This window comes from Apteryx rowi, unplaced genomic scaffold (assembly GCF_003343035.1).
Source record: "Apteryx rowi isolate R43461 unplaced genomic scaffold, aptRow1 scaffold_4, whole genome shotgun sequence".
NCBI lineage: Eukaryota > Metazoa > Chordata > Aves > Apterygiformes > Apterygidae > Apteryx > Apteryx rowi.
The window spans coordinates 4,629,151-4,642,816 of record NW_020450529.1 but is presented as its reverse complement, the minus strand read 5'-3'; the positions used below and the strand labels follow the sequence as shown (position 1 = coordinate 4,642,816).

Below are 13,666 nucleotides of genomic sequence, written 5' to 3'. Positions count from 1 at the left end.
ACACGACTGAGCTAACAAGTTACATTACATAAACAGTCCATTCCTCACCCGCTGCTGCTAAGCTTCAAATGCATGCGACAGTCTGATAGCCAGGATTCTGGTGAGAACGAACTAAAGGTGGCAGACAAACAAAAGCAGGTGAATGAACAGGAAGTAGACAAAAATCCAGACAAAATTCCGAAGATCGTTGTTTCTTAGTGTCAGTACTAACATTGCAGTAACCAGATTGCTTATAACTTAACTCTGAAGGCCATAGCTTGCAATGAACCAGAGAAGCAATCAAGTATCTCCATTATAGTTATGGAATAAAAACTTTGATTCAGGTCAATTTATGTAACACTATCTTCCATTGCACTCCAGTTCAGAAACTTATATTAAGCAAGTCCAATCAAGTGAAATATTCAACAGGAGAAAGGTTTATGGAGATGAAGCAACAGGTCCTTGTTTCAGCCTCATTTAATGCCTTAAAAATGAAAGCAGATGCAACTAACACATGATGTGAAGCATTTTGCATAAACTGTTTTTGTATTCTGATTTTGGGCCTTGTCCCTGTGATATAGAAGATTCAGAGATTCCCCCCCCAATTCAGGAGGGTTTGATTTTGATTTTGGCTGGGGGCGTAGGCTAGCCTTCAAACCTTTTGAAAGGATTTTGCCCAGACAACCTAGCAAAGCAGAGGGAAGATTTGATTCTCATGAAGAACACCACTGGGAGGGGGGACGACACATAATAAATAATTAGCTTTTAAAAAGGATAAAAATAGTTTTGTCATGTACCTAAAATATTCTTTCCTTTATTTTCTATGTCAGAAGGTCTGTTCTCTCCTCACCATACTCCCCTCTTTCACATTATTCATGTGCAGTCTTTGAAAGATAGTAAGAGACAAACAGATTTACATCAATTAAAAAAAAAAAGATAGGGTTGCTATGGGAATAAGATGACAAAAAAAGTTACTTAATCCAACATAAAAAAGACAACAACTGGAGAGAACTCAAATGGAATTGAAATTGCCACCTGAACAGATAAGGTTATGATGTGTAACAACTGCTTTCTCTCCTTCGTTTACTCTGTTCTTTCATGTAGATTTTATTTTCTCTTTAGATCTTATTTACAGAATACAATAATTCATGTTAAGATTGAAGAAATTAAAAAGATTTAGAGCTGAAGTAATATTTTCCAATATGTTCCTCACTATGGTAATTCATTTGTATTCTCAAAGCTGAAATCATGTCCACTCTGAGTCAATTCTATGGAGGTAAATCCAGAATGTTTAAAGTGAATCTTTATATGTACATATGTTAAAGAAAGTACAGACATGGAATTTTCTGTCCTAAAGCTAAAGTCTACAGCCTGCAATAACATTTTCCATAGGCAAATACATAAATTTAGATTTAATTTTCCCATAGCTGCAGTCAATAAAGGCCATTCTTACAAGTTTTAAAGGCAAAAGCACTGTTGCACCACCCCCTCTCTCAAAAAGTCAAGTCACCATTAATGTCAGCAGTTTATCTGAAACAGAGTTTCTTATTAGAGCTTGCTAGAATCTCTCTCCAGCTAGCAAAAAAATACCATGAAAAGAAATGGGTCTGTCCCGTTTTGAACTGAACTACAGTCAGTGCAACAGTATATAACTAATGCTGACACAGGACAAACATTTCATCACATTCAAAAAATGTGGGGAAATGTATCTGCTTTCATTACATATCCCCATAGCTGCCTTGACTCATTAAATAATATGCCACATTATTTCCCCACATAGTGAACCTGAAAAAGAGAAACATCATGAAACCTTAGAAGGCCCAGTTCATAAAGTCTCTCTTGGTAACCAAAAGAGAATCTGGAATAAAATAGCAAAAAAAACCCCAAACAAACAAAAACACCCAACACTTAAAGATATAAAAGAGCTTTAGATGACCGATTCTTACTTGAACTTCAGCTCTACCTATGTAAAGGCCTCCTAAAATGAACAAGGAGTATATGTGAAGATTCTTTAAAGTGATGCTGCAAGATTTATTTTAGGATAGATTAACATCAATATGAATCAAAACCATTTCAATATTTTAACATCTGCAATTTGTTTATTTACCAACAGCAGTACATTTATCAGCTACCTCAGAGGTATTGGAGAATCCTTAACTGAATCTTACATCAAGCTATTTTGGGAATTTCTATATTGTTTCCAGAATTATGAATACTTCTTTGAGTAATCAGGATAAAATGCATAGTAAATGCATTGGTCTAAGCTGTTTTAATTCAGGTTCAAAGTATTTTGAAGTTCTCATTGCACAACAACAACAGCTAAAGGCAAATAAACTGCCCGACACTACACTTTTCTTTGTTGTCTTTTGCTCCAGCTGCAGAGCACCTGAATACGCAATGAATTATTTTGCGGAGTGTATGCCTTGTTTGCCAGGAATGACTTTCATTCACAGTGGACAAGACGGCATTTCAACACTTCCCTATTTGAGACAGTGGAGGAGAGGCACAAGAGTTGTGAAGTTTTCTGCTTGTTTTGAAAGAGGTTCATGACATGCTTCAACTCCATACATGCACAAAACAAAAAAAAAAAAAGTGATGATAAAGCAATGATTCCTCACTTTATTTCTTAACAAAGTGACAGTTACTAAACAGGACTAAACCCTGCTGTACATTTAGAATGTAACAGTGACATTTCATTGTACTGATACTTAACAATGCAATGTCTTCTCAATTTTATGATTCTTTTCATGTAGAACATACAGCCTACACAAAAACTCAAGTGTCATTACACTTTTCCTCACAATTTGAATGGAAACTGATAAGCCACCTGTATAAGGTCACAACAGTAAAGACAACATTAGAACCCAGGTTTTCTTAATCACAGCCCTGTGCCCTTTGTATTGGGCTATTCTAGTTTCTCATTTYACACTGCAGGAAAACATCCAGTTGGATGTTGTATAAGGAGTATAAGGAGTTCCTTGCTTCACCATTGCATAAAATTACTCCATACCTCACTCCTTTACTAAGTCTTTCTATTCCCCCTCTGTTGGATTAAAATACTCTGAATACTTATAGTGATGGTTCAAATAAAATGATTTCTACATTCAAATGTTCCTTCCTTGAGTTCACAGTCCCTGAACACTTGACCCTCCAGTTTTGTGAAAGAATAAAGGATAAGCAAGTGCAAATACATTCACTTACATGTCATGTTAAATAATATTCTGCTTTCTCTCCCAAGATAGCAAGCAGCACTTGTCTAGAAAAACATCTTCATTCCTGCCAAAATGTAGGTATCTGAAGTGTTTTTGAGCTTGTAACAAGACTCTTAAGAAGTTGACAAAGTTGCAACTACTAGTTCCATCCAGGAAGGAAAAAACATGATGCATTAAATAGCTATATCTTAATATTCTGTTTACAGCTATGGAAATTTGCTTCATTTTAGCATCAATAAGTTCTGATCATGCTAATCATACAAGAATATAAATGAGTCTTTATTTGCCTAGGTTTTCAAGCAGGTATAACAACAAGGTTGAAGTTAAGCTTTTGCTTCACAACCTTGTGCTATTTTTGCCCCCCCTCTGAAAACCAAGTGAGAAAATTGTGTTCTGATCCCTGATAAATACTGATCCCCGAAATCTCACTACTGAGGTGTACAACCTGTACCGGAAAAGCTATAAAGGCTAATATTATCCCAATTGTTATTAAACAAGAAGTTACAAGGTTAATTACACCCCAAAAAAGTTTTTGTCCAAGAGGCAAGCATCTGCCTAAGTCAATTATGACATTCAAAATAAATGCTTCAAGAACAAAGAAATCAGAATAGTTTCTTCTAGGAGTTTTTTTTTTTAAATAAAATATAAAGCATATTTATTCTCAGTTCTGTTGTCTTTCTGAATAATTAGGTAGACATTCAGCTTTAGATTTCAACCTCAATGCACCCTCACTCACTTTTCAACTCTCATTCACAACCATATTTACTTTTTCAATATCCTGAGCTTCCCAAGTGGCTGATACAGGTTGTGCAACTGCACAGCAGAACTTCCACCAAAGGCCTTTCACATAATGTTGCCTTCCCAGTGGCTTTTATCATTCTGTTTGCAGAGAAAAGGATTCTCCTCCCCCGCCTTTTCTCTGCTTGGCACATTTATAATATGACTCATCTGCTGATCTCTAGCCTTTGTAAAGGGATGAGCACAACTAGATACATTTTACAAATAAGAAATGGAAAGTTAAAGGTACTGCCCAAAAGCCCAGGAATTATCACACTAGCTGAAATTACTCAGCTATTTGGGTCATCATTTGCTCTTCAACAGTGGCCAATGATAGATACTTCAGCAATACAATGATAGATACTTGAGCAATAAAGGTTGTTCAACAGCAAGCCTGGGATGTTTCTGTCTAGTTTGCTATTAAAAGGTAGAAGAGACAATAGGATAGCTGTTCAGGTAATGAATGAAAGCTTTATCTTCATTTCATTACCCTAACCAGCAAAAGGCAAGTAAAACAACGAAGCTCTCTAAGCTTTTCTCTCCAGTAGCAACAGCCTGACAAGTTAAAGTCATCCTACTTTACAGGTGCTGCTCAGGATCAGGGAAGAAGAGAGAAGCTGATGCTTTAAGAGAATAAGGAAGGATACCAGCTTGCTGAGAGTGGATGATACAGCCTCTCTTAGAGGCAGCTGCTAGTCTTTACTTCTTGCAGGACAACTTACTTCCTCCCATCCCTAATGGCAGGTAGCTTTGGGATGGAAGGAAGTAAGTTGTCCTGCAAGAAGTTCCAAAATCTGCATTTTTGTTCTGAAACTCAGAATTGCCAAGGTTGGGCCATGCTGACCCAAAAAGCAGCTCTAGAGAGGCTCTTGTCCTACCCTCACCAGATGGTCATGCTGTGCCTTGTCTAATGAAAGGCTATATACCTTCAAAAGCTACTTTCTCTAAGTTATCTGAGGCAGTAGACTGAAGTTATACAAGGAATAAATTGTCTAGAATTTATTTTAGGTCTATGTTCTAAAAAATCCACCAAGAAATTCTGCAAACAGAAATCCCAAGACACAGAGAGTTATCATCATTCTTATTCAAATCAATAGCCTAGATATTTGATAAATGATCATTTTTAGGGGCTACTATTAAATACACCCCAAGTCCTATAAACTTTCAGAAAAAAATATAATGGAACTACTTGTTATATTTTACAGCACTTTAAATTGCACTAGAGAGAACTGTATAAATACAGATATACAGCCTTTATACCCAGTAATATTTTCAATAACAAGATTTTATTGCAGAATAAAGCACTTAAAATTAAAATTGCCAATAACCAGAACTACTCCATTCGGATGTCATAAATACTATGAGGAGCTTAATTAATGAAGATAAACACAGCATTTGTCATGTTGACATGAAGCACTAGTTTGCAAGTGAGGATTCAGCTTTAAAATGAGACAGTATCTACAGCAAGAAGTAGCTGCTTTACAAGAGAGGAGGTTTTCTTTAGTCTGGAACACATGGTGGAAATGGATGAAACTTTTCAGAGGCAGTTCTTAAGGTCTGTCTTTGGAAAGAGGTTTATAGTACCACAGCATTTTCTACACTTAAGGAATTAAATGTTGTAACTGATAGAATATGCCCATCATCTAAATGTCAATTCCTGTAAATCCAGTGAACTTAGTGAAGCTCCAGTAAGTCAATGACAGTCTTTTCATTGACTTGAACAGCCTTAGGTTTACAGCTAATAAGAAAAAAAGAGGATCCTGACAAAGGAAACTATTTATTCCCTCACTTCATTCAAAGTAGAGGAATTACCATCATCGTCTGCTGCCACTCACCTTCTTATTGATATATTGACAAAGAAGAAAAATAAGCACTAAAAAGCCTTTCTTGAAATCAGTGTGCTCTATTGTTAAGCCAAAAACACAGAAAAGCTTGCAATGCCAAGCACAAGTGTACAAAAAGACTATAGCTATACTAAAAACAAAAGTTGCTGGAGGGAGGCAGAGGCAAGATTTGCACTGGTTCATAGCAAAAGGTGTCACTGGGTCTTCTCTAAGCTACTGCCTTCTGCCACTTTATAAGCAAAAGGTAAAAATGGCTGCAGGAGGACAAGTTTCTTAGCTCCCAGAGTTTAAATGCCACTCTTTGCTGTATCTTTTATTCAACACAAGATTAAAAAAAAAAAGACACACACAAGCCCCCCMCACACACACCTTGACAGCAGGTTGATTTTAAAGGTAAAAGAATACCTAGAACAGGTGCGTTTTTAAGTTTACAGTAGCAGTTCTGTATTCTGTTATCAGATTTGTAAAAAGCACTCATGACACCAGATAACTGACAGGAAAGCAGGACTTATGAAATCGGCTCCTCATTTTGTAACTAATGTAACAAACAAACAAAATTTTCTATCAATTTAATAAATTTGTTGGCAATACATAAGCGATCCAGGCTAAACAAGTCTCTGAAAGTCATTATTAGCATAGATGCATATTACATTATGACTATAAATATATAATGTACAAAAAGAATATCACTATGTAAAACATTATGCATTGAGATACAGAATGGATCTGTCTGAACAGCTTAATTCTTAATGAAAACTGAATTTTAACAAGAGGAATGTCACAGTCTTAAGTAAGTAATGATAGCTATTTATTTTTTCACAAATAGATTTTCACCCATACAGAAACTACTCACCAGAAACTAAATCAAAATTATAGCAAGTTCATAACAGCTATAAGAAAATGCATCTGCTTTGCACAGGCGAAGGTATTATTGGGATTCTGCCAAAGTCCAAGAAGCATACACTAAGAATTGCACATTTATGACTGCAGCTATTCCACTATCTGCGATTAGTCTCAACATAAGAGGAAGAATTCACCTGAAACACATTAGTTATTCTTAAGCCACTTCCTCATCTATCAATCAAGAACAAGTGATTGGTATATCCTTTGTTTTCAAAAAAAAAATACTGAAGCCAAAAAAGCACTCTCATGCCTTCAGAGATGTTTAACTAAGAGGAAACCGCATCTCACTACATAAACTTATGCCAAATGGAAGATAACATATGCACTCAGTGGGAGACTGMGTTCTTAAAGAGATTGCACATGTGAATACAGAGAACACTGATTTAGACTACATTCATTACAGTGATCAGATATTACAGCAGCACTCTAAAAGGACATTTTCACATCAGCTTTAGAAGTGTCCAGTGCATCTGCCAAAACAGTACAGGAGTACAGCTTCCCATATCAACTACCGGTTAGTAAGAATTTGACCAAAATTCAAGTCTTTGTTTCCCTTTATACTCTTCATATCTGGATGACAGAATAAACAGGAATAGTGTTCACTCCTCTCATTCATCTTACAGGATCCCTAATATTAAAAAACACAGCCATGTTGCACTCTGTTCTTGGTAGGATCCCCTTCTGTTCCTTCAAAGGACTCCAGTGCCAAGGATCTTCTATCAGAGGCTTGGCTCTCTCAACACTAAAGACAGTATATGCTGCATCCTGTTTAATGTGGTTCCATATCCTATAAACAAAAACTTACAAATCTGTTTGGGGCAGAATGAGCAGGCTGTAGAGCCCAAGTATGAGGTAGAGAGACACTTTTGTATTTCAAAGCCATTCAGATTTCTCAGAGTACATTAGAGTATTCCTCAACAACAAGCAGTATTTCAAGTGCAAGTTCAAGGGATTCTAAAAGGGTGCTGGTTTTATTTAATCTTTTCTCCAAAAGCTATACTTGAAAACATTACATTCCTTGGCTTTCTCCAGTAATCCCTGCCATATTGTCTCTACAAAAATTAGTTTATAACTAGAGGTCAAAACTTCCTATCCACTAGCCAGTGGTGACATTGAAGAAAAAACTTTAAATATCTGGTCACAGTATGTAACACAAAGGCATAAAGATACACAGCATTTTGGAATGAATTCAGAAATCCAATATTAAAATAATCTGAAATCTCCTGATACTACAGCAAATAGTTTTCTTCATCTGTAAATAGAATCTCTATGAGATCCTATGTTAATATCAAATAAAAGAACAAACCATGGCAGATCCAATAGCAATACTCAACACAATTTTTATGACAAAAGTCAAAGGAAAATAGGATTGTGAATGCCAGTTGTATTATTTTACAAGAGAGGAATAATAATCCAAAGAAAGAAAATAGCTCCACCTCAGTATTAGGGGTAACAAAAATACTCTGTACATTATCCATCTAACAAAGATGTTTATGGTATACTCATAGCCATCACATGCATGCATACTAGGAATCCCTAATTATCAAATATTTTAGGGAACTACATATTCCAGAATAATGGAAGTTGGGGATATGCAAAATTCATTTTGCAACATGCATTTCTGTATTCATAGACCAAGGAAAACAATAAGCTTAATTCCAGACTGCCATTAAAATCATGCATATTATTTGTAGTAGAATGAATGACTTCATAATGGCCATGGTTGTGGTGGTGTTAGATAGCTATTTATACTTTGAAATCAGCATTTTCCTATTTTTCAAAGGAAAGATTTGAAGGGGAGAAAAAAGCATTGAAAGGAAAGAACCCTTTAAGGTTCAATTTATATAGAGAGAGGTTTGAAACACTAAAAATTACTCAAAGTATTACCTGCACATCTACGCATGCATTAGTGCTCAAAAAACTGCAGAGGAACATTCCAAAGTTTTACTTTGTTGATTGTGATTTAAAGGTTCATAAACATCCAATATTTGTCCTACTCTACTGCCTTTGACTTCCATATGTCTAAAACTAGGTCCACACAGAATATTTTAGCAATCCAAACCTACCTCTGCAGTACAGATTTATTCCACTTAGTTACATTTATTACATTTTTTAATATATCTATGCCTACAGTTAATAGAACAGCTTGCCTAGTTTACTCTTTTTTTTTTAATTTAGCATATCTGGGTTTTTGTGTCAAGATACAGGTCATATACAGAAATAGTTGGTTTAATTGCCTTGGACGTTGACTATGCCAACACCACAAACACGCTGTTTGGAAGTTGAAAATTATCCAGTCACATGCAGCGGCAAAACTCCAAGGTGTTTCAGACTAAGGCAGACAAGCATTCTCCCTTGATTTGATCACTTTCCGACCATTGTCACATACACACACACAGATGCTGTCATTTATATTCAAGAATCAATACTTACTATATTTCAGACTATTTGTTCCTGGTTTTCAGCCATAATGTAACATTGTCACAGAAACCTGTCTTTGATGTTACGATATACAGAGAAGCCATTAAAAAAAACAAATTCTGTTTTTAAGCATGTTGAAATGCTTGAGAGGATCATGCCTAAAGGGAATGAATAAGAACTTTTCAGCTCCATGTTTATAGTCTGAATACAGCCAAGGCTTGTAGGCTTAAATAAACAACCAAGTTTAATGGCTCTTTATCTTTTTTGTCTTGCTTTGTTCAGATAAAATACAGTCAAGATAACGTTATGATACTATTTGTGGTGGTAACTAGTTAGAAATTTTGCAGAGCAAGTTAGTCCAAGTGGATTCTACAGGTCTCATTCCAGACATGTTTGGTTGTGTTTGATCTGTCCTCTGATCTCCTGAAGAAAGATTTTTTTCTAATACTATATACGTATATATTTACACACACACACACACACACCCCACCTTGCTTCCTTTCCTTTAAACCTTTTTTTCTTTTTATAGCTTTATTTCCCTTTCCAGCATTCTTCAAAACTTGTTTTTCCTCTTAATTCTCAGGAAGAACTAACAGGGTACCTCGGCAGAGAGAACAGTGGTCAGCTCATCTGTTTTGTGCTGTTAGAAAACAGCAGCAAATGACAGGAGGGCAAAAGAAACTAAATGTCTTCACTCTGTACCAAAGTTGCTATGAAAGGATGGGTGAGCAAGTAACCAGCACAACACTTCTGCCAGCTGAGGCTGAGCAAGATGGTGCTCCCCTTGGAGTTTACTCCTTCTCTCCAGTTTAGCAATACAATAAACACACAGCAGAAAATGAAGCCAAAATTAAAAGGAGCAGTAAGGAAAGCCAGCTGTCACACAAACTGCAGAGAAGCAGTTTGCACACTCATTAAATAGGTGTTTATTTATTTATTTTAGACACCGTATTTGTCAATCACTGCATAGCAATGCATCACAGTCATCAGTGCCTTTTTCTTCCTAGCATTATGGAAATGAAGGAACTGCTATCAAAGTTTACCAAGAGATTAAGTGAATTCTTCTGGGTCACTCAAAAAAAAGTCACTATTATAGTCACTACTATAGTCATGGAAAGTCACAATCACAGAATGGTTGAGGTTGGAAGGCACCCCTGGAGATCATCTAGTCCAATTCCTCTGCTCAAGCGGGGTCACCTAGAACATGTTGACCAGGACCCTGTCCAGATGGCTTTTGGATATCTCCAGAGAAGGAGACTCCACAACCTTTCTGGGCAATCTGTTCCAGTGCTCTGTTACCCTCACAGGAAAGTAGTTTTTCCTCATGTTCAGATGGACCTTACTCTGTTTCAGTCTGTGCCTGTTGCCTCACGTCCTATCGCTGGGCACCACTGAGAAGAGTCTGGCCTCATCTTCTCAACACCCTCCCTTCAGATACTTGTACACGTTGATAAGATCCCCCCTGAGCCTTCTCTTCTCCAGGCTGAACAGGCCCAGCTCTCTCAGCCTTTCCTCATAAGAGAGATGCTCCAGTCCCCTAATCATCTTTGTAGCCCTCCGCTGGACTCGCTCCAGTAGCTCCATGTCTCTCTTATACTGGGGAGCCCAGGACTGGACACAGTACTCCAGACGTGGCCTCATCAGGGCTGAGGAGAGGGGGAGGATCACCTCCCTTGACCTGCTGGCAACACCCTTCCTCATGCACCCCAGGATACCATTGGCCTTCATGGCCACAAGGGCACATTGCTGGCTCATGGTCAGCCTGCAGTCCACCAGGACCCCCAGGTCCTTCTCTGCAGAGCTGCTTTCCAGCAGGTCAGCCCCCAGCCTGTAGGGTTATTCCTCCCTAGGTGTGCCTAGGTGAAGGGCTTTGCACTTTCCTTTGTTGAACTTCAGGAGGTTCCTCTCCACCCACCTCTCCAGCCTGCTGAGGTCCTTCCGAAAGGCAGCACAGCCCTCTGGGGTATCAGCCATTCCTCCCAGTTTTATATCATCACCAAACCTGCCAAGTGCGCACTCTGTCCCTTCATCCAGGACGCTGATGAATAAGTTGAACAATGCTGCACCCAGTACTGACCCCTGGGGGACACTGCTATCTACAGGCCTCCAACTAGACTTTACACCACTGATCACAACCCTCTGAGCTCTGCCATTCAGTCAGTTCTCAATCCACCTCACTGTCCACTCATCTAGCCCACACTTCCTGAGCTTGCCTATGAGGATGTTATGGGAGAGTGTCAAAAGCTTTCCTGAAGTCAAGGTAGACAACATCCACTGCTCTCTCTTCATCTACCCAGCCAGTCACCCTGTCACAGAAGGCTATCAGGTTTGTTAAGCATGATTTCCCCTTGGTGAATCCATGCTGACTACTGCTGATCACCTCCTTATCCTTCACATGCTTAGAGGCCTGTCCCTGCTTCCATCTTCTGTGCACTTCCTTCTTCTGTTTGAGTTTTGTCAGGAGCTCCCTGTTCATCCATGCAGGTCTCCTGGCTCCTTTGCTCAACTTCCTGCTCACTGGGATGCACCACTCTTGAGCTTGGAGGAAGCGATCCTTGAATATTAACCAGCTCTCCTGGACCCCTCTTCCTTCTAGGACCCTAATACCACGGGATTCTTCCAAGAAGGTTCCTGAAGAGGCCAAAGTTTGCTCTCCTGAAGTCCAGTATTGCGATCATACTTATTGCCCTGCTTCCTCCTTGTAGGATCCTGAACTCCACCATCTCATGGTCACTGCAGCCAAGGCTGCCCCCAGACTTCACATTTCCAACAAGCCCTTCCTCATTTGTTAGTACAAGGTCCAGCAGTGCACCTCTCTTCATTGGCTCCTCCATCACCTGTGTCAGGAAGTTATCATCAATGCTCTCCAGGAACCTCCTGGAGTGCTTGTGCCTTGCTGTGTTGTTCCTCCAGCAGATATCAGGATGGTTAAAGTCCCCCACGAGAATCAGGGCCTGCAATTGTGAGGCTACTTCCAGCTGTCTGTAGCAAACACCTACAACAGTGTCACCCATGTTAGTTTGCCCTTTAATCCTCACCCGTAAGCCCTCAACCCGCTCATCATTCACCCCTAGGCAAAGCTACATACATTCCAGTTCGTTTCTCACATAAAGGGCAACTTCCCCACCTCACCTTCCTGGCCTGTCCTTCCTAAAGGGCCTATAGCCATCCATGGCAGCATTGCAGTTGTGTGAGCTATCCCACCACGTCTTTGTAATTGCAATGAGATCAAATCCATGTGACTGCACACAGAGCTCTAATTCCTCCTGTTTATTCCCCATACTGCATGCATTTGTGTACAGGCACTTCAGAGAGGTATTTGAGCATGCTGATTTCCCAGGAGGGGTGCAAGGGGATTGCCCATAGTCTTGTAAGTACTTCCTTAGCTATATGCTATTGCTTGAGGTAATCCCACTTGAGCCCCATTTTGCTGCCTGCATGGTCTCGATAACTCTCCCCTTCCGTCTTTCCTAGTTTAAAGCCCTTTTTACCAGGTTGGCCAGCCTGTTGGCAGAGATGCGTGTCTCCCATTTAGTAAGGTGGATCCCATCTCTCCCAATCAGTTTTCAAACAGGGTCCCATGGTCACAGAAACCAAAATCCTTTTGCCAACACCAGCAGCACAGCCAGTTATTTACTTGGAGTATCCATCTACTCCAAGTCATAAAATATCTGGAATCGACTCAAGACTTCACCACAGATGATCACTTAGTTTCACACTTTACTCTTGTTTCTTTACATATTCTATTAATCTCATCTTTGAACTTACTGTTCAGAGTAATTTAAATGTAATCATTTTAAAACATATAAACGTATGCTCTATATCTCCTTCCTAATAAGGTGGATGTTTTCTCACTGGTTTGAAACTCCATGCATGCTTTAAGTGCTATATAATCTTTTTTTCCTCCCTAAGGTAAATTGCCCAAGTAAGCAAAAAGATAGCAGGATCATTAGTCATACAGATATAAGCATACATTAAAAAAAAAAAAACACACACAAAAAACAAAAAAAACTCCAAAGGTCCCATCCCCTTAGATACTCTCACATCCCCACTTTGATAAACTGACAAGATTCACACAGCATAAGCCCAAAGCAATTCAATATAGGACACTATAATAGGGGAACTAGTATAAAATGAACTTATCTGTAAGGACTCTGAAAATGTCAGAGTTTATAAGCCAAGATCAGCAACATCTCCATTTCTGTAGAAGTGATGTCATCACATAAAAGACAATTCTTTCAAGTCTTGTCTGCAATTTAATGATGTTTATAAGCAGACTATAAGAAAAGTAGTTTTCTATAGAAAGTCAGAATACCTACTGATCTATCTTAATGATAGTTTAAAATAATGTTCTCAAAACTTTTTAATAGCTTACTTTATGTTGACAGCATGCTGTTATTAAAATGGGACTGGAAACAAACATACAGGATTCTACACTGTTCCTGACAGTATACTAATAATTTTCCAGCTATTTAAATAAGCTAGTAATGTCAGAATTAACATGCCCAAAATCCAAATAGTAAGAGTACG

The 13,666-nt window shown here is 38.5% G+C and overlaps 1 protein-coding gene across 1 annotated transcript in view; it reads right to left on the bottom strand.

Moving 5' to 3' along the window:
• The window catches only part of CNTN3 (contactin 3), an 87,193-nt gene extending 74,776 nt beyond the window's left edge, over nt 1–12,417 (bottom strand). The window contains exons 1-2 of the mRNA XM_026075004.1: nt 12,269–12,417; nt 11,052–11,174 (exon numbers count right to left, since the gene is read on the bottom strand). Coding sequence (XP_025930789.1) covers nt 11,052–11,174; nt 12,269–12,417 — 272 coding nt within the window. The remainder of the gene's footprint in view (nt 1–11,051; nt 11,175–12,268) is intronic.
• Between the last annotated feature and the right edge of the window lie 1,249 nt (nt 12,418–13,666).